This window comes from Trichechus manatus, unplaced genomic scaffold (genome assembly GCF_000243295.1).
Source record: "Trichechus manatus latirostris isolate Lorelei unplaced genomic scaffold, TriManLat1.0 scaffold00010, whole genome shotgun sequence".
Lineage (NCBI taxonomy): Eukaryota > Metazoa > Chordata > Mammalia > Sirenia > Trichechidae > Trichechus > Trichechus manatus.
The window spans coordinates 8,009,595-8,031,701 of NW_004443946.1; the positions used below are offsets into that span (position 1 = coordinate 8,009,595).

Genomic DNA, 22,107 nt, shown 5'->3' on the forward strand with positions numbered 1-22,107 from the left:
CTATTATGCACCAAGCTCATTCCTACTCAAGGGCATTTTGAATTGTTGTGCCCTCTGTATGGAACATTGGTCACTCATATCTCGCACAGGTGACTACATTTTATCATTCAGTTATCTGCTCAGTGACCTCCTTGAAGAGACCTTCCCTGGTCTCCTTGTTAAATGAAAAAAAAGCTAAGTACAAAATCATGTGTATAGTGTGTTACCATTTCTGTGTATTTTCTTAAAGATTATGTACACAAACACATGCACAGACTATCACTGGAAAAATACACAAGAAATCGATAGCAGTAGTTTCCACTAGGGAAGGAGACCCTGTAGGACAAAAGTGGGATTACGACATTTCTCACTCTTTTGTATTGTTTAAATTGCTTACTGTTTGTACATAGACAAACCAAACCAGTTGCCGTTGAGTTGATTCTAACTCATGGTGACTCTGTCTGTGCAGAGTAGAACTGTTCTCCATAGGGTTTTCAAGGTTGTAACCTTTTGGAAGTGGATCACCAGACTTTTCTTCCAAGGCACTTCTGAGTGGGTTCAAACTGCCAACCTTTCTGTTCGTAGTTGAGTGCTTAATCGTTTGCACCACTCAGTGACTCTACCGTCTGTATGTATTACCTACTAAAATAACTAAAACATCGTTTACAGAATGAGAAAAAAAATCACTGGATTGTCTGAAACTAACAAATTGGAAAATAACATGAATAAATATTTAATAACTCACTTAGATACAGTAAATCAACTGCACAGATCCTGGTAAAGTAGATCCTGCTTGAAAGTAGTTTATTTGACAAAGACCTAAGATTTTACTGACCCAACCACTTGGTTGTTAAAAAAGTGAATGCACCTTACAATAGCAATCAAAGAAATGCAAATAAAAAATTATCACCTGTCAAATTAGGAAAGATTTAAAAATGCTGGCAAGAGTTCCCTGAGGCAGGCTATTCATTCACTGCTAGTTACAGTACAAATTGGCAGGCACAACCGTTTTGAAAAATGTTTGGAAATATGCATCACAAAGTCTTAAAAATGTTTATGCCCTTTGATGCAGTGATTTCACTTGTAGGAATCTGTTCTCATACAGTATTAACAAATGTAAATATGCTATTATTTATAAGGGCAAAAATTAGAAATCTTCCAAATATCCCATACCAGGTGAATGGTTAATAAATTTTGATACATATGATAAACCAGCAAAAAAAGCTTACGAAGTTTTAATGACAAGAGGAAACAGCTCACAATATAATATTAAGTGGAGAAAGGCAGGATAATAAACTGCATAAAAGGTGATTGTTACAACTCTGTCAAAAAATTAAAAAGATGAAGGAAATATACAAAAATGATACCTAGAGTTGGTACTGGGTAATGAGATTATGGATGATTTAAAACAAGATTTTAAAAAAAATTTTTTTATGTTTTCCACATTTTGATAAAAAACTTGTATTACTCTTCCAATCAGAAAAAAAAGATATGATTTAAAAACTGAATGTAATCTAAGGTTTCATGAAAAATGTCCTCATCAGCTTGCCCAAACATATTTTAAAAGTGTCTTCTTACTGTTTATTTTTTTGCAGCATAAAGATATAAGACAGAATGTAGACTGATCAAAAATTGGACTCTCTGTTCTAGAAGTACTGGAAGGTATTTGACGGATTTTATTTAAAGTATGGTTAAAACAAACATGAACTTTTTCACGAAATCATTTAATTTTAACTTAAAAGAGGTAGACAGAGCAGAGAGAGAAATCAAGCAAAAGCTTTGCATTATTTATTTGCGTAATAAACATATGGCTCTGGTAGCCCAAGGAATGGCATCAAATCCCTCTGGGATGCTGTGGATGGGTCATCCTCTTCAAGAGAGTGGTTAGGGGGACGTAAATGGAAAGGCAAGCAGGGAGAGGAGGGTCTGTCCTGGCGGCCAGGTCAGACAAACCCACCGTGGCTTTCAGTGGGGGTGGCAGATGGCACAGCCAGATTGTCCCACCAGCCTGTTTTTAGTTAAAAACAATTCAATTCAAGAAGGGATAAATTCATGTTACGATCAAATTCCTAGTATTAGCCAGAGACGGTAGGGTGATGTTCTAATTGGTTTAAGTTGTGAGCTGATAATTCTGATATGGTATGAACATAGAAAAGGGAGGGATAGAGAAAGGTGCAAGCCTTTCTTTAGGGACACAAACCCCAATTTTCTGAGAGGGTCAAGTTTACTCCCCACCTCCCTGCCTTCCTCCAAGCCTTGCCATTTGATCACACTAGAGAAGTGTTCTTTTACCTTCACTCACATATGTTTCCTTGAAGTCACAGAAAGCAAATTTGGGGTCCTTGGGCCCTTTGATGGACCCATACTATGTTTAAAGAAAAAGAGAAAGCTTGAATGAGTTGCCGCAATTAAAAATTGGGAGATTTGGCATAAAAATCAGGATTTCTGGTTTAGCTTAGAAATTAAATCTAGCAACAGTGAGCTGGCATTGTCACACAGCAACAATCAGCTGGAGGCGGAGTGGCAGATGCTGCCTTAGGTGGCACAGATTCACCAATTTGCCACAGTCCTTACTCAGCCTATTTGCTCATTTGGGTTTCCATGTCTGGCCCCTGTGTGTATTCCTGACCCTGATCAACAGAACTGCTCTTACCAGCTGGACTTCTGGGGTTCAAGAGTGATTCACAAAACAGATCTAGCTCTGAGCTGCCTAGGATAAAAAAAAGCCTCCATTGGCACAAAAACTGACTTGAAACAGTACTTTCTTTAAGTAACTCAAACACAGACCTGATTAAGCACTATAAATATGTTCAGAGATGTGCTGGGAAAGTCATGAGGGAGGGATGCGCCTCCAAAAGTCAGGGGCTCCTACAGGCAGTTAGCTAGAATGGAGGCCCTTGGAAGACCGGGGCATCTCATGGGAAACTCAGTGTCATGTTTGGAACTTAGTAGGAGGTTAATAAATGTTTGTTTCCATCCTCCTAAGAGCAGATGCAGAGCACAGCAAGGAGGAAATGGAGCCAGAACGTTGTAATGTGAAGCGTAAAAGCACAGCATGCCAACAGAGGAGGAAGGAGGTAGGTAATTGTGGCCTAGAGAGCAGTAGCAGCAACAGAATAGGCCTAGAGAAGACAGGATGACAAAGCCAGGTACTATAATAACAGGGGACTGCTTATGTAGCATGATTCTGATAGATCTTTGTAAGTCACTCATGTATATGGTAAGTAGGAACACAGAGTAGATGCAGACATTAGCTAGCAGAAATTCCCACCAAGACACTAGTGATGAGAAAGAATTCAACCCTTCAGTGAAAGATTGTTGGTTAAAATCATAGCAGAATATATATACAAAAATATACGGAATATTTACAGTATACAGAACAGTGGTATTCATTTGAAATATAGAATTTCTATAATTAGGTGAAATAAGCTGATTGTTTAGTAAAATTTTATTTTTTGTTTACCAATGGCGTGGCTTTAGTTACTTTGAAATATTTATGTATTTCTAAAGTCCCAATTAATAACAAAAACAGTTACTGACTGAAGCAGAAATACCTGAAGCAAGGTGTCACTGCAGTTAATAACTTGTCAGAGAATGTTACACCAAGGGTGTTGAACAGCAGAATGGGAGGTTACAGGCACAATTACTTTTTTTGGAGCCCTTTACTTAGGGTCATAGCCAGTCACTGTTTATACTTAGAATGTCTTTTGCAGTATTTATTTGTTTAAATATTTTAACAGTCTTGAGAGGCAGTGACTGGCAATAATGTGTAGTTTCTAGAATCTTATGAGTGCTTAATAACTGTTAAAACAATAAAATCTTGGATGATGAAAAACAAGACAGTAAAACTGCTATACCCTAAAATATTTTAAAGTCATAGTAGTAACTATTTAGAAAAGCATAAAAAATACACACAGTGCATTGATAAGATCATGGTGATAACGGACCATTTATTCACCAAAAAGTCCACCCAGGCAATTGCCTCTTAAATTTCTTAGGAGATTGAAAAAAGCTGTGGTTAAAGCTCATAAGAGTATGGATAAAATAAACACACAAACAAAACACCCTTCATTTTGTTTTGTAGAAACCATGTGGAACTCTGCTGACGACAAACCGGGTAGCTTCCCTCTGTATTATTGAGTGGGTCCTCCAAGTGCTTCTAACACTAGTAATTAGCAGAGCTCTCTAAGCTTCTAGATGTCCGCAAGCTTTGAAGAACTTGGTTTGGGAAGAGGAGGCCCCCTGGTGCGTGTGTGCTACACCTACAAAGGTATGACGCGACACAGCGACACTGGAAAGCCAAATGCGCTTATACCAGAGAGGAAGTTCTTTATTTCCATCTCACGAAACCCGAGAAACATAAGCTGGGCTTGAGAATCTTGACGGCTGCACTTTGGAATCACCTGCGCAACCTTCAGCGGCTGGGGAACTCTGCGGTGAGCAATGAGGACAACGCGCTGAAAGTTAGGGGAATGAAGCAAAAAAAAAAAAAAAAAAAAATAGAGCTGCCCCTTTAAGAACTTCTCTTTCCTTTTACTCTATGTTTACATAACACAGGAGCCGATCCACCGCCGGGCCCGAAGTGGGGGCGGGGAGCGGGCGCGGACGGCCCCACGCGCCGGGAGAGGGGGCACCCCTCGGGTCGGGGGCGGTGGGACTGCTCCGTGGAGGCGGCCGGCTCCCACCTGCCCGCGCGCGGCGGGGTGGTATGCGGGCCTGCCCCCGCCCCTCCCCCTCCCTGCCCCTCCTCCTCTCCCTCTTCCTCCCTCCTTTTCGCGGGGATCCGGCGGCGGCGCTCGGCGCGGGCAGGTCCCTGTGCTGCCCGGTCCTATTTGTTGCCAGGTCTGGCTCGGGGCGGCCGCAGCGCGCGGAGCTCCCGGGAGCCCAGTGGGGCAGACCCGCAGCCACGACGGAGCAGCCGCGGGACTGGCCGCCCCACGCCCCGTTCGCCGCCGTGCCCTTCCCCGGCGCGCTCACCCCGTTCTCGGGATGGGATTGTAGCGGCGGCGCGGACTCGGCGGGGATCGCAGTGGAGGCGGCGGCAGCGGCCGAGCGGGTCTCCATGTTTTCCCCCGACCAGGAGGAGCATTGCGCCCCCAATAAGGAGCCAGTGAAATACGGGGAGCTGGTGGTCCTGGGGTGAGTCTGGGGGACCCGACCTCCGGTAGCGGGGCGGGCGGCGAGCGCCCCGGGCTGGGGTGGCCGCCGCGCGCCCGCATCCCTGGACCGGCCAGCTGGGGTGGCCGGACGCTCTCTAGGGACAGCCGGTTTGTTGGGGCTGCGGGAGCAGCTCGGAAGGACGGGATGGCGGTGGCGGGATGCGCCCGATAAGCGCGCGCGGGTGGCGCTCCGGCGGGCGCCGGGATTCCCGGTCCGCGCGGAGGGAGGCGGCGGAGGAAGTGGCGGAGCGCAGCCGGCGAGGCGGCGGGGGAGACCTCGGCGGCGGGGACAGCATCGGCGGCGGCGGGGACTTGGGCGACTGAGTGTCCGCGGCGCGCAGCGAGCGGGGACAGGGTTCTGGGCCGCACCACCGGGGAGAGGGTGCGACTTCCCCGCGCGCTGCGTCCCGCCCGCCCGCGCCGGTGAGGGCAGGCAGGCGCCCGGGGTGAGGCGCCGCCGTCGCGGCCACCTCGCGGTCTAGGAGGAGACCCCCCACTTCGTGAAGCTTCGAGGCCCGCTCGGCCCCCAGCGCCCTCTGCCCCGCGGACTGTGAGCTCGGGACTCCGCGCACGGCGCTGCGGGCTCCGGCCGCCTTGGGCCGACGGATTCGCGAGGCGGTCGTCTGCGGGCAGCGGTTTGCATATTGTTATGGTGGCAGTGAACTGTCTGTGACCCAGCGGGCCGGTCGGCCCTCAGCCTCTTCCCTCCGGGAGTGTCCTGGTGGGGGAGGGACTGGGCCTGGGGACTGAAGCGCGGAACCACATCCCGTCGCGTCCCTGTGTCGTGAGCCGCGGCCTCACAGATGCCCTGCCGGCGACGGGGACAGCGCGGGGGAGCTCGGCAGCTTCACCCGCCTCGGCTCCCTCTGCTCTTGTGAAAACTACATTTTGAAGATAGTGATTACCTATAATCGTTAAACGGCAGCAATTAGAGACTTCATCTACTTCCTGAGTTTCATTGTGACATTTCTGTTTATCCTTAATAAGCCAGGAGAGAGGCTTCGTCAGATTAAAGGAAGATAAAGTGGGCAATGAAAGGGCAGTGGAATGGGAAGGGGGGTTAGGCAGGAAACTCTGGAGAAGGAGCACCTTAGGTTTAACATTGGTGGAGAAAGGATTATTTTTTCTTTGGATGTGTTGCTCATGGGAACCGGCGCGTTTATCCTGCTGTTTTGAAAGACCTGCATTCATAATATCATTGGTGCTGATAGGTAGGCTGAGCACACGTATGAGGAGTCATTGGCATGGAAAAACTAAGGAGACTTTGAAAAAAGTGTTTTGATAGCGGAGTACCTTGAACTAAGTGCCGACTTACAGATAATTTTAAAGAGAGGGAAGAATATTTAAGAAAAACTTCGAAACGCAGTACAACTCAGTTTTCAACTCTTCCTCGCTTTCTTGCTGTAGCATTAAGTGGAGTATTATTAAAATTGCCGTCGAGTCGATCCCGACTCATAGTGACCCTCTAGGACAGAGTAGAACTGCCCCATAGGGTTTCCAAGGAGCGCCTGATGGATTCGAACTGCTGACCTTTTGGTTAGCAGCCAAACTCTTAACTACTTCGCCACCAGGGTTTTAGACATCTCATTACCTGTTTTGAAGATGGTGTGCAGATGACCATTTTTCTCACCAGCGTCAGAATTGCACTTAAAAGACAAATGTCAGGGTTCCTTGGAAGGAGGGAGGAACGGCAGGAAAAAAGCTGAAGCTTAGTCTGTCTTATGTAACCTCAGCACAATCTAATTTTGTAGGGTTTGGTTTTGTTTGTGTGGCTGACTTCAAAGTATGTTTAACACTGTGAACCTGACTTGAAAGATTAACTTATGCCAGAACTTGATTTCATTATTTCCTTTTGAGGAAATCATTGTTGAGATGTTTCAGAAAAGCAGCTTGTGAGTGGGCCTGGAGAGGTTTTGTGTTCATAGCTGGAAGTGCAGGGCATTCCGAAGCCATGGAAAGGATTTATACTCTGGATTGTCCTAGTATCAGAGGCTTTACTTTAAAATAGGCTGTGTAAATACATTGCCAATTGCATGTGCTCTGTCCTTTACCTGTGCTTTTCCAGAAGAAACAGTGTATGATATAGTTGGCACTTGCCTTAGTATTTTGGGCGAGGCACTCTTCAGTTATTTGTGCACCTACTATGTATCAGCACAGTTTGGCATTGGGGATCCAGCAGTGAACAAGGAACTTTCATTTTGGCGTGGAGTAACAGGCATGAATTGAAATAAACACGTAAACAAATGAATAATAAATGACAGTTTTTGCCAAGTGTTAGAAAAAAGTTGGTTAACTTAGAGTGACTGCTTTAGCTTGGTATTGCTTTGTTCAGTTAGGTGGTCAGGGAACGTCTTTCTGAAGAGGTGAAATGTGAGTTGAGGCAAGACTGCTGAGAACATCCTAGTCTGGTTTTCAAATACTTGAGAAGAATTGTAGTCTTGTTCTTATTTTGAGAGTAGGCTTCTGACCCTTTAGCAATATTGAACACATTGAGGAATGTAAGTAAAATAGTGATTTGCTAGGTAGACTTTAAGGAGACCCTTATTAATCCATATCCCACCCTTAGGACTTGACACAGTGCCCTTCTTCTTAAAACAATATAAATCAAATAAAATTAACATTAACTTTGCATGCCTGATCATGTAGGATGTAAATATTGGTAGATAATTCCTAGCAGGTTTTCTTACTGATAAAATTATTCTTAATGTCTAAAAATGTCAAATCGCTGATATTCATAGAAGCTTTTGCTTATGAAACACAATACTTTTTACTATTGTGTGACTTTTTCCCCCCTACTTCCAAATTTCATAGTAAAATGGTACTAGGATATCCTGCAGAGCAGAATGAAGAGCTGTTATATGTTTGCATCCATATACAAATATTTCTGCATCTTTTCACGTGTTACATGTATTTAAGAGAATGGCAAGTAGTTAAGAGTTTTGGTAAGGTCATCACTTTCTTGGCAGGTTAGTGACTAGTTATTGTATCAGTTACAACTCTATGTTGTGCCCATTATTTAATTGAAGGTAGAGAACATGACTGGTATAACTTCCGGGTCTTTTCTGCTGTCAATTTTAATTTCACTAAGATTTTATAGTTGGACATGAGTGACGGGATTGGGAGGCATAGTTCAGTGTAGTGGGAAGAGCATGAACTTACAGTCAGGAGACCTAGATTCAGATTCCTCTCTTTCCCACTAGCTTTGTGATTTTATCCCTTACTCTGTCTCTGTTTCTTTACCAGTAGCAAAATGTGATTGGATTAGGTGGTCTTGAAGGGCCCTCCCAAGTCTACACTCTGTAATACTATTCATTGGATCTAATGTGGAAAAGTATATAATTAACATATTCTAAGTAGCCTGGCGTTTGTTGACTTTGCATATTATTAAGGGGATGGTGGCAGAATTCAAATGGGAATGCTTACTGTGTTTTAACAGCAGAAAAGGCCAATGCCGTGATTGATTTTTATGAAGTAGGTATGTGGAGCCCTGGTGGTGTAGTAGTTAAGAGGTACAGCTGCTGACCAAAAGGTCGGCAGTTTGAATCCACCAGCCACTTTTTGGAAACCCTGTGGGGCAGTTCTACTCTGTCCTGTAGGGTCTCTGAGTCGGAATCGACTCCATGGTAACGGGTTATTTGGTTTCTCGAGGTAGGTGCAAAGCAGGCTGAGGTTTTTTGTTTTTGCTTTTTTTTTTTTTTAAGTTTTAATTGTGCACATATATTTGACCCAGTGGTGTTAGGTTGTATGTGAGAACATTCGAATTTGATAAAACTTTCTGTTCCAAGGTTGAGAAAGGCAGTGATATATTTTTTTTTTTGAGGTGTTTTCCTTTTTTTAAAAAAAATTTTTTATTGTACTTCAGGTGAAGGCTTACAGAACAAATAGTTTCTCATGAAACGGTAGTACACATGTTGTTTTATGGCATTGGTTAACAACCCCACAACATAAAGGCAATGATATTTTTGAAAGTTAAGCTGAATTAGTGACCCTATAGGACCGTTTAGAACTGCCCCATAGAATTTCCAAGTCTGTAAATCTGTGGAAGCAGACTGCCACATCTTTCTCCCATGGAGCAGCTGGTGGGTTTGAACCACCTGCCTTTCGGTTAGCAGCTGAGTTCCTAACCACTGTACCACCAGGGCTCCTTGAAATTAAGCTAAGTAGGTTGAAATAACCAGCACAAAGAGGAGATAAATCTGATTATAGAAGAGATCATGGTACATGTTCATCCCTTTATTTTACTGATTAAGAAATTGCAGCGCCAGGAAGGAAGGAGATTTGCTAAGTTTATACTTGATCCAGGCTGAGCTGGGAGCATGAGCTCTATCCCTGGACTCATGGTAGACGGTTTCCCTACTTCGGAGCAGAGCCCATCACTTCCTCAAATCCTCAGTTTCTTTGTAACTTGTATGAGAGGTGCTGGACACTATTTCTGGATTCAATAGGAAGTGTATGGCTCTGCTCACTAATGGCCCATCGAGGTTTTTGGAAAAATACCGCTTACTCTCTTAGCTCCCCTCAGCTCACAGTTGAATGGATAATGCATTTTGCAAGGGTTTATTTTCATCTGGGAGTCCTGGTGGTGTAGTGGTTAAGAGCTTCGGCTGCTAACTAAAAGTCGGCAGTTCAAATCCACCAGCCGTTCCTTGGAAACCCTGTGGGGCAGTTCTCCTCTGTCTTATAGGGTCACTATGAGTTGGAATCAACTCGATGGCAATGTTTTTGTTTTTTTTTTAAATGTTCATTTGATGTTTCACAAAATGTATTTTTATTGGTTCTCTCAACTAAGGGTTCTTAACTTAGGGCCTACAGATGGAATTCAAGGGACTCTTTACACTTGAATGGGGAAAAAACATCTATCTTTATTTTTACTATACTCAAACTGAAATTTAGCATTTCACTCAATTATAAGTGTAGACAAAGAATCACAGTAGCAATTAACAGTACCTGTGACTTTGTGGCTAATAAAAATTATAGATGTTTTCGTATCACATTACAGTTGTGCTGATATCTCAGAATACCATTTATGCTCATCACTGCTTTGAAATTGTAGTAGTTATTAGACCTGCTGTTGTATTTCATTATTTAATGTATTATTACAAAAATATGTGTATTATATATATGGCTTTGTTTTCCATTAGTTGGAGCCAACTTGATGGCAACAACTAACAGTAACAACAATGATATGTATTATTATATCACAGTTTAAAAACTATTTTGACAAGTAAGTGTAACTGATTTCGCTTGTAGTCCTTTGTATTTTATTTGATGCATTTAAAAGCACTTTTCTGAGAAAGGCTCTATGGACATCACCAGACTGACTGAAGGATCCTTGGCACAAAAAAAGATTATAAACATGGCTGAAAAAAGAAGTATTTTAATTAGTGGAAACTGATCAAGGTCTACAAATGCAAGGTCAGGGAATACTGGCCCTTTTTCCTTTGGATGTCGTCATATTCTCAGATAAGACAAAGAAGACTCTTGCTTGAAGAGTTTATGGTCTTTATTTTAAAAAAAAGACAAAAAAACACCTCCCAACTTCTATACATTGTATTTTTTGCAAATAACACACTTACATATAGCGCACGGCATAGCTTGCTTACAAAAATAGTGAGGGGGCGGTTGCGAGGTTGGCAAAAACACGTAGAACGCATGCATTATTTCCGTAAAAATACGGTACTTTTTTTTAGTTTTAACCTTGGCACTTTGCCTTGAGTTCTCCTCCCCTTGGTAGTAATAAGTTACCTTAAAATAGTCCCTAGCGCTTTTTCTTTTCTCATCCTCCTCTCTGATTTAGGCTCAAAGATATCAAACATGAGTATCCTTTATAGATTAACGGGTCTTTGAACTTTTTTTTTTAAAATAAAACAAACTCTTTACTGTCACTCAGTGTGTTGGGTGATCTGAAGAGCTCAGATCTGTTTGTGTTTTGGAGTGTCCAACTCCATAGTCTATTAAGGGCCATGATGTTAGTGGCTTTGGGTTGCTATATTTTCCTTTACTAACTTTAGCCTCGTTTGGAGTATGTGGCTGTCTGGGCTGCTTTGTGGTTTCTAATCTGGCTTTCTCAGATTTGTTTCTCTTTAACACACCAAGTCTGAAACCTTCATTAGGGCTTTTCATTTTTGGTTGTATTTCATCACGTGACCAATATTTGGGGATGCTTTGTGTAGACAAAAGTAAAGCCAGGTGGATCCAGGTCTCAGCAACTTTACCAAACATATTTTACTTAAAAGATGAAACACATGGAAGATCAAATAAACAAAAGCATACCAGTTGCTGTGTTTAAGGGAGACTAGTCTGGTCACATTGAGATAGGGTGTTTGTGTCTCCTCTGCTGGGATCAGCAATGGGGCCCTCCCTGGAGTGTGTAGGGCTGTAGTTTGGCTGTTGAATGGAGGCAGCAATGAATTGGTGTACCTTATTGGTATGGAAGACACACAACTGTGAAAAGGAATTTCTAGCATCTTTTGATTTAATTAAAGGGTTCTCCTGGTGTGTGCAGAAATCTATTTTATAAAAAGAAAAGTGAAGGTACAAATGATTCCATTAATTAAGTTCTTATTATGCTTATTGTCACTTTCATCTTCTGGAAAATAAAATAAGAGCAGGAAGTGCTTCATATTTCAAAGCTTTGTCTAAATCACCTGTTCTGAACCACTCTCTCAACCTCTGCACCTGTGATGGTCAGTTTTGAGGTGTGTGGCCAGTAAGTTGTGACAGGTAGTACCATGTGGATCGTTCAGATGATTCAGAGATGTTCCTTTAATAATGCCGTTTTTCACTCACTTGCATTCTGAGTATGTTTTCTCTAGTGGGAGAGAAAGGGGTGGAGTTATGTCAGGCAAGCCAGGAATTTATTCATTCAACAAATATTTGTTGGGTGTCTGCTCTTCCAGGAACAGGAGTACAGTGTGGACAAAGCAGACTGTCCTGTGCCCTCATAAATTGTGCATAACCCGTAGCCTGTCTCTTATTGTCACAGCCCCTTAGAGAACAACCACTGCCGACATACGGTTCATTTATTTATTCCTCAAATAATTAAGCATCTACTGTGTGTCAGGTGCTGGCCTCGGCGCTAAAGGATGCAGTAATGAACAAGACAGATAAGGTCCCTGTCATTGTGGAGATTACAGCCCAGTTGGGGAGATAAAAGCAATTCACAGAGTGTACACTATAATGGAGAACACATTAGCAGGGTCACCCAGCCCCGCGCCAGGATGAGAAGAGGATGGCCAGGTGGAGGTGGAAGGGAAAGAGTGCTCTAAGAGAGGATACACAATGCTCCTCAGACCCAGAGGTGAGTGCATATGGCTCCTTTGAAGAGCTAAGAAAAGCCCTGGGTGGCTGGAGAAGAGTGGTTAAACTCAATAATGGGAGAGATGAGGTTGGGGAAGTTGATGGGGGTAGATCTTGGAAGGGTTTTGTACTTTATCCTAAGGGCGTGGGAAACTGTAGCAGAGTCTTCAGCAGTGAAATGGGAGTGGAGAAAGCACTTCGGCAGAAAGTGAGCGCAGCTGTCTTGTTCCAGTTTCTGGTTCCCGTGCTTGTGAGTCTTGGTTGCATCCCTTGCCCCGAGTTCTGTGTGGTTAACCATTCGTTGAATGATTCAGGAAAATATGTATTGAGTACCAGCACTGCTCTGGGCACTGGGCTACAATAGCAAATGACAACCAACTTCCCTGCCAATGCAGAGCTTACCTTTTAATGGGAGAGATAGGCAGTGGCAAAGGAGCAAGCAAACAAATAGATAAATTTCGCAGAGGGCTCTGAAGAAAATGGAGCAGGATAAGCGTGGGGAGGGGGAGGGAGTGTGATTAGGTGGGCAGGGGTTGGGGGACTGGCAGGATAAAGTGCTAGGGATAAGGGGTGGGGGGCCTTTTAGAATAATCAGGAAAAGCTTTTTAAAGAAAATAATCCTGTTTCATTTGAGAGCCTCCACCTTTTCCAATGTTCTATATATATACATATATTTGCTTAAGCCACCTTGAGTGGATTCTGCTCTTGCGCCAGAGGGTTACTGAGTATTCCATTTGTTAAGGAGGCAAAGTATGTAAACAGTTTCCCAAAGAGAAAAGAAGTGTAAACACACATAAGGACATACATTTAGCATCCCTAGACATAAACATGCTTCTGTCTGCTGTGCTGCTTGCCACGTGCTCGGGATGGTAATTGCATTCTACCAGAGTTCATTGAAACTGTCTGGTCTTTCCTCAGAGTTTGCCCCTTGAGGGCAGGAGCCACGACTTCCATCCACCCTGGAGAGCTGAACAAATCTCGCCTGGTACACAGTAGGCCCTCGCTGAGTGTCTTGAAGGGGTGGATTTCTGTGACACATCTGGTGCCCCACTTGACACAGAAGTTGCAGGGGCTCAGTTCCTCACCTCCTCGATTTGGAAGGAACACGCTGACTTTGTAGCTTTGCTGCAGTTTTGTAAAAACAATCGTACCAACCTTTAGGGCCCAAGTTAAAGTCTCCCTGAGACACTACACGTGTACTTCGCTGATACCAGATATTCCAGTTTCAACTTCTGTTTGTTTTTCTTTTTGTCAGTCACCCGGCCATCACTTTGTCACCTGCAGAAAGTTCTGCCTTGAAGGGAAGCAGGCCATCTGTTTCGATTCCATCAGCTGCTCTGAGCTGCATTGCAGTGGGCTACGGTTGCGTTGAAAGGCTGTGGTCATTAATGCCTGTTAATGATGGCTGGAAATACTATGGAATACAAGCCTCTTGGATGACAAACCTAATAAATATTCATCAGGGGTATTTTCGGCAGCAGGTTTAAGGCTATTGCAAGTCATTCTCTATTGAGGTTTTATTTCCAGCCATCCGCATAATGCTTCCCACTCTAAAACACTTAACTCCATTTGTTCCCTGCTTTTCTGCTCATGCAGAATCTGTTTTTAGGATAAGAAATCATTATTTCAGGCTTTGTACTTTCATTCTGATTAGTATTGTTTTAACAGAATCAAACCAAAGCAGGCAGTTGTAGTTGATTCCGACTCATAGCAACCCAATGTGACAGAGTAGAACTGCCCCATAGGGTTTTCTAGGCTGTAATCTTTACAGAGCAGATCTCCAGGTCTTTCTCCTGTGGAGCTGCTCTTGGGTTTGAACCATCAACCTTTTGGTTAGCTGCTGAGTGCTACACCCTTGTGCCACCAGGGCTCCTACACAGTTGTAGATCACTCTTAATTATAATCAGAACTTGTGATGGGCATGCAATTAGGCTATTCTGGAACGCTTGCTTATTTATTGGTTTATTAATTTACTACCCCGAGGAAAGGCCGTTTCTGCAAAAGGATCATCGACACAAAAGGGAGTGTGCTTTCACATCAGAGCCCAGAAAATTATGCAGACTGGATCCTTGCTGTAGTACATAAGATTATGTTATGGTTTGGGTGCTTTTGTTACTATATTTTCTTGGGTAGAATTCAGAATAGAATCTGTATTTTTGCTATATAGCTGAAAGTATACAAGAGAGTTATAGTACAGATACATAACTGGTGTTTGTCAGCTGTTTATACTTCTCAAGATAGTTTTCCACATTCTTGAACTTTTTTTACTTAGTAAGGATTTAGGTGTTCGACCTTTTAAACCACCCAATGAAAGAATTGTACTAAAAGACTATGTTATTGGGGGCAGCGTAGAGATGGCCTGACTTCTCCAAGGTCATGCAGTCAGTTGGTGATCAACTAAGAGAACTCAGGGAACTCAGAGAACTCTTCACATATGGTCAGCAGTAGTCCTCCTACTCCTTGTATTCCTGTGCTGGACTTCCCATCAGGAGGTGAAGTTTTTATCCCCTTAAATCTTGGCTGGTTCTTTGATTTGCTTTAAGTAGCTGAATGTGTTAGTTTTGGGTGTTACCTTAAGGGGTATTGTGTTGTTAGTTGCCCTCTAGGTGGTTCTGACTCATGGTAGCCCCATGTACAACAGAATGAAGTGTTGCCCTGTCCTGCACCATATTCATGATTGTTGGTATGTTTAGTCCATTATTGTGGCCAGTGTATATCTTGAGTGCCTTCCAACCCAGGGGACTCATCATCCAGCACTATATCGCACAGTATTCTGTTGTGATTCATAGAGTTTTCATTGAGTAATTTTCAGAAGTAGATCACTGGGTCTTCCTAGTCTGTCTTAGTCTGAAAGCTCTGCTGAAACCTACTTACCATGCGTGACCCTGATGGAATGTGAAATACCAGTGGCATAACTTCCAGCATCACAGCAACATGCAAGCCACCACAGTATGACAGACTGACAGTGGATGGTAGAGGGGTGTTGTAGCTTCTGTTTTTATCCTCTTTGAAGGCATCTGCCATATACATAAGGCTGACTGCCTTGCTGGAGAGAGTGGCTCTGATGTATAAGAGATTACAAAAGGAGAGAGAAAGAGGCCTGGCCAGTTCCCAGCCATCCTAGCCACTCTAGCTGAGGCAGCAGTGTGAATGAAGCCATCCTGGATCCTTCAGCCCATCGGTCTGCCCAGTTAGTACCACATGGAGCAGAGATGAGCTGTTCCCACCAAGCCTTGCCCAAATTAAAGAACTGTGATCCAGTAAATGGTGGTGGTGGTTTTAAGCTACTGCGTTTTGGGGTGGTTTGTTACACAGCAATAGGTAACTGAAACGCCACGATGTCTCCTTTTCATATAGTTCAGTTTAGATTTGACAAACAAATACAAAATAAATTCACTCAGTTTTTGTTGGGTGGTTTTTCTTTCTTTCATATTATTGATTATTTTAATAAGTACAGTTTCAGCCTTTTGGATGAGTTATTCCCAAAATTAAATAGCCCATCGTCTGAAAAACTTAGCTAACAAAAGCATTTGTGGAATAACTTTATGATATATAAGTCATTTACGGTTCGCTTTGCATTTTTTAATCTCTGTAATCAGTATCATCTCCTGAAATTTGTTGACAGCATGGCAGTTGAAGAATGGCTCAGCTTAGCTGAACACCATGCTTCTGGTAAACTCAGACATAAGCAGCCTTAACCAAGGACAGCTAATGCATGGCACAGATTTTCAGCCTTTTAAAGGTCACTTGATGTGAAATAATAGAGCAGAGATTTGAGTTGCAGAGGTAATCTATACTAGCACCCTGCAGGTACAGGGTGATGAATGGACCAGAAAAATGTTTTAACACTGCAGTTGGGTGGTAAAATGACTGGATGAAAAGCTCATTGATATCAGTTGTACCTGTCTGTGACTCAGCAGTAAGAAGGAAGCACAGTTCCTGAAATACTTTACAAGACTCCTCCCCACCACAGACACCGATTATATACTGGTTAAGGAGCAAGCAAAAGCAGAAGATTGCTTTGGCATGGTACAGTCTGGCTAGGGTGGACTGGTACTCTGAGCCAGTACAGTCTCTGTAGAAAGTTAGATGGTGTGTGAGAACAGCCATACCTGCCAACCACCTGCACAGTATGCACGGTGGTGAGAACTGCAGGCATAGAATCCACCTGTTACCACCTCATAATCACCTTCTTATCTATAACTTCTTGGGAAATTGTTAGAAATGCAAATTTTCAGCAGGAGGTCGAACCGGAATGAACAGGTTCGAAGTCATGATATTCTGTATGGGCGTATCAAAAATGGGATCAACTGTATATACTAAAAATTAAACGCTATCTAAACATACATACTGAACATTAACCACTCACATTGTGTTAGGTTATTGTTATTGTTTTTCTTTTGATGATGATGATGATGATGATTTCATGTTAGAGGACTGGGGTGGTGGCACCCACCTAAGGAAATGCCATCCAGGGCATACAGTCTAAAGGGCAAGACAGATAAATTAGCAATGAATCATGCATGGTGTAGAGGAAGGGTGGTTGGAGGGAGCTGGTATTTACCAGGTGCTCTGTGTGTCAGGTCCTGTTAGGTTTTACTTTATCAACCCCAGGAATTGGATTTTATTACAGGCATTGCCGGGTTACGAACAAGATCGGTTCCTAGGTCTGTCTTTAAGTCGAATTTGTAGGTAAGTCAGAACAGGTATATGTGGTTCTAGTTTAGCGTCAGTTAATCGAATTCTTCATCACAGTCACCTTCACTTGCTGCACGTGCAGCTTTTAAATTATTGAAAAGGCTTCAAGCCTTTTCTTGCAGTAAAGTATACGGGCCATTGTATTTAACTCAAATCCATTCTTAAGTGTGAGTTGTCCTTATGTCGGATGTTCTTAACCTGGGCACTTACTGTATTTGGGAAATGAGGTTCCACCTTAGTGACGTGTCCAAGGTCACTCACCCCGTCAGTGGCAGAGCCTGGGTTGAAGGTAGATCTGTATTGCTCTGTGACGCTTGTCTTTCCAGCAGGGTGAAGGTTAGAAGCCTGAGTATTGCTGGGAGATTGGGAAAGATTTCCTAGAGGAGATGGCCTTTGAGCAGAGTTTTGAAGGGTGACCTGAATTTTGATAGAGTGAGGGAGGGTGTTCTAGGCTTAGGAAGCATTAGGGGTGAAAGCGTGGGATTTTTGGAACTTGAGGGACTTGGCTAGAGGCTGAAGTGTTCAGGGAAGGAGATGAAGTTGAAAGTTAGGTTGGAGTGTTATCAGCTAGTCAACAAATACTTACGCTATGGATACAGTGGATATCAACAGAGTGGTCCCTGCCTTCAGAGCTTATAGTCTATCAGGAAAGAAGGCCTTTCGACAGATTAAACTTGGCAGAGTGTTGTCAAGAAGCACAGTGGTTAAGAGCTACGGCTGCTAACCAAAAGGTCATCAGTTCGAATCCACCAGCTGCTCCTAGGAAACTCTATGGGGCAGTTCTATTCTGTCCTGTAGGGTCACTATATGAGTCGGAATCGACTCGATGGCAGTGGGTTTGGTTTTTGATTTTTTTCCGTGGGGACAAAACTAGTTTGTGTGGGGAAGGAAGGATTCCATTTAAGGTGAGATGGAAAGGGTGAGTAGGAGTTAGCAGAGTGTTACCAGGGGGAATGCCGTGTGCCTGAAGGCATATTGGGAGCTTGAGGAGGAACTAAGAGACATCCAGTGAGTTTGGAAATTAATGGGTTGGAGGGGCAGTGTAGTGAGAGAGACCGGAGAGGCAGGGCTATGTGGGTCCTGTGAAGATATAGGCCTCCAGGAGTGGGCAGCCTTGATCACATTTTGAGGAGTTATTCCATCCTGTAGGTAACAGGCACGATTTAAGCTTTCTGAGTTAACAAATCTTCAGGAACAAATCTTACCTGAAATCTCCAAATAGGCTTTCTTTTTCTTTACTTCATTTGCCTCTACCTTTGGCTCCTATCCCCTGCCAAGGGACAGAGGTTCATCTTGGTGTAGCCCTCCATGTGATGGTGATTATGAGATAAAATGGTCAATTGTTCACTTGGTAGTTGTTTTGTAAATGTGCGCTGGCACCCATGAATGTTACGGTGGAACCCACTGCCAGAGCACTCAGGGATCAAAGACCTTTCCTTTTGCGTGCTCAGTCAGCTCTTCCGCAGAGCCTTGCTTTCGCAGAATGCCCAAGTGATGGCGTCCTGTGTGTGTTGTCTGTCAGGCTAAGAGGACTCACCTCCTGCAGCCTTCCTCTCTTCCAGAGCAGGCTGAGCGTGTGAACCATCTAGGGGATCACTGGGAGGAAGGAATACCCCGCTCTTCCCCCAGGTGCTTATTTCTGCCCAGGATTGGGCTTTGCCCCCTATAGCGTTGACTCTCTGGGCTGTCTCTGGCTGAGGTGTACTGGCAGAAGAATTGTGCGAACAGGTAGAACTGGCATTTTGCCCATAGACCAGCCCCTCTGCTGGTGTAATTAATCCGTTGCCGAGAGAAGAGAGAAGAGCAGATTTATATTCTTGTGATGTTTGCGGCAGGTACGTGGTCTCTGATCACAGACGAGTTGCTCTGTTTGCTTGCCCTGCTTGGCCTGTCGCTCCCATCTCAGCACCTGCCTCTTCTTCAAGGTGCTTCACTCCTTTTGAATTTATGCGCAGGTTCCTAGTCAGAACCCTGTGGTTTAAAATCATTGTGAAAGAGTAAGCAGGACCTGAGCTTTTTTTTTCTTCTGAGATGAGGAAATTCTAGTTAGATGATTGCAGTTAGTGGCCTGTTGTTTCTCTCTTTGTCTGAGGTGCCCAGAGAGGCTGGCTCAAAGGTCATTATGATGATATTTAGCCTTCCTTGAGTCCTTAGCTAGGCCCTGTGCAAAGAGCTGATCAGTCATGGCCTCTTTAAATCCTGTCAAGGGAGGAAGGTACTATTAGCAGTACTCATGATTTTCCAGGTGGGAAAACTGAGTCATGGTGGCTAAGAAGCTTGTCCAGGGCCACTGACAGAGTTCTGACTTGAACTTGGGTTTCTGACTCCAGTGCCCTTGTTCCTAAATTCTGCCTTTACTACTGTGTGTGTTCAGAAGCAGTTTTGTGCTTTTTCTTTTTTTTTAACCAAACACTTACATATTGTATATTCTCATTAAAAGGTGCCCTGGTGGCACAATGCTTAAATGCTTGACTGCTAACTGAAAGGTATGTGGTTCAAACCCACCAGTGGCTCCGAGGGAGAAAAGACCTGTAGATCTGTTCCCGTAAAGAAAACTGTCGGGCAGTTGTCCTCTGTCCTGTAGGGTTGCTGTGAGTTGGAATTGACTTGATGGTACCTAACAATAGTAATGTTCTCATTAAACACAATAACACAAAACTTCACTAATTTAACCAAGTTACCAGTAAAGTTAACTGTTTTTTCTTATAATTTATGTTAACTTTTTTGGGAAACTGCCTACGTATGTGCTTTGCCTGCATACAGATTTCAGTCCTTGTGCATTTTCAGAAAATTAATATATATGATCTCTGTGAAATAAAAACATTAATCTTCATCATACCTGCCTTCTTATTCACCTAAATATTTTACAGTTGGATTAGTGCTTCTAGGAAGGTCTACCTTTATAAACCCACAACAATTCAGAGTTGATTTCTCTAGTTTTGAAGGCGACCCATTGGGTTATTTTGCCTCCCACCAGAAAAGCTCTCTAATCTCATTAGTTGTGGCATGCTCCCTTGAAATTTTCCTTTTTCTTTTGCCTATCGTTGGTGATAAGTTAGGCTACTATTTGTATTGTGTTTATTGCTTGGAAAAGGGGCTTCAAGCACTTCTTCTCAAGCAAAGGTCTGTCTTTGCCTGGTCACTAATGTCACTGCATGTTGATTTATCCTTTCCTGTCTCTTGATCTTCCTGTTGGTATTGATTAAGGGAAAAGACCTTCATAGCTTCTCTCCATCTCCTCACTAACAGGACTTAATACAGCTGTGCCAGCAGTGGCACTAGTTTAGCTAATCTGAAAAGCACAGGCCAATAGCAGTCCTGGAAAAGTGCCTTTTATTTCCTTTTCCTACATATTAACTTAGACCAGATGCCAGCTTTAAGGCTGTGGTGAAGCTCAGTTGGTTTAGATCCTTCTGGAAGCTGACGTATCTCTGTGCTGTGCAGTGTCGACCTTCCCGTGAGGACAGTTCAGCCTTTTTGGTTACATAAGTGATGAGGTACCTACAACCCAGGGTTTCTGAAAAAAGTGTTCATAGTAAACAGGCATCCCAAGACATCAGATGGTAAAACACAAAAGGACAAGTATAGCATCATGATAAGCGATATTAGATGTTTATGGGGGAAACACAGACTTGGAAGCACTGTGGGGGTATAATTCAATCAGGAGATTCTGATAATGTAATAAGCTACATAAGGGTGAAACTTGAGTGGTTTGCACACACCAGAATGCCCTTCAATTGAATTATTGTCTTATAATGGTTGTCTGCCTGCGTACTACTGTTTTAAATATTAAAAATAAAAAAAAAAAACCTCATTTTTTCCCCAGGTGGGAGAGAAAAGGCACAAATCTTTATCACATTAATAATTTGTATGCCCTCCTTCTCAGTCCCTACCATCCATGACTGTCAAAGCTCACATTTTGGGTTTATTGGTAGGAAATTCTGTACCAGATAATTAAGCATACAGATTCTGCATTGTATAAGAAATAAAACTGCTCCTGTATTGTGCCAAGTACGATTTAACTGTGGTGGCAAGCCTGTCATGCTTCTTTAGCTCCCAGGAAACCTGCTGAAAGAGAACCTAGCTCTACTCTTAATCCCATTTCTCAGGCACAGCCACGTAGAGCTGCTTCTCCTTTTGTAGGTAGCGTGGGTAGTAAGGTGGCCTGGGCATCCCTGAGTGGTGCAAACGGTTAATGCTTGGCTGCCAACCAAATGGTTAGAGGTTCAAGTCCACCCAGAGGAGCCTTGGGAGAAACACCTCGCGATCTACTTCCAAAAAATCAACCATTGAAAACCTGTGGAGCACAGTTCTACTCTGACGCACATGGGGTTGCTGTGAGACAGAATGAGCTCAATGGCAAGTGGTTTGGTTTTTTTTTGTTTTGTTTTTTTTTTTAAAGGAAATCTGACCTCTTTACTGAGTTTTCCCGGCTACTGTACAATGTACTGGAGCCCTGGTGGTGCAGTAGTTAAAAGCTCGGCTGCTGACCAAAAGGTCGGCAGCTTGAATCCATCAGCTGCCTCTTGGAAACCCAATGGGGCAGTTCTACTCTGTCCTGTAGGTTCGCTATGAGTCGAAATCGACTTGATGGCAGTGGGTTTGGTTTTGGTTTGACAGTTTACTGACTGTAGGAGGCAGTAGGAACTTCAGGTCCTTTGCAAAAGTGTGTGAGGCTTGCAAGGGACTCTCGAACCTCTGCCATATGCCAGGTGCTTGATTATAGCAGTCCTATAGGAGATCATGTCGTTCCCACTGAACAAATGAGGAAATGGAGGTGCTGAGAGGTTGAGTAACTTGTATGATGCTGCACACTTCATAACAGGTAGAATGAAAATTTGAATCCAGGTCTCAGATTCAAATGCTCATGCGTATTCTACTTCTCAAAGCTTATACTGTGGCTTTCCAAGACTGGAGAGACCATATCATCATCAGTGATAATTTTTGATAAAGATGAGAAGGGTATAATGCT

General features: G+C 43.4%; 1 protein-coding gene across 1 annotated transcript in view; it reads left to right on the top strand.

Annotated features, from left to right (window-relative positions):
• The first annotated feature begins 4,776 nt into the window (after positions 1–4,776).
• Positions 4,777–22,107, top strand: part of PELI2 (pellino E3 ubiquitin protein ligase family member 2) — a 197,701-nt gene continuing 180,370 nt past the window's right edge. Inside the window, exon 1 of the mRNA XM_004370889.2 lies at positions 4,777–5,118. Within this exon, the coding sequence (XP_004370946.1) occupies positions 5,042–5,118 (77 nt within the window). The 5' untranslated portion in view covers positions 4,777–5,041. The remainder of the gene's footprint in view (positions 5,119–22,107) is intronic.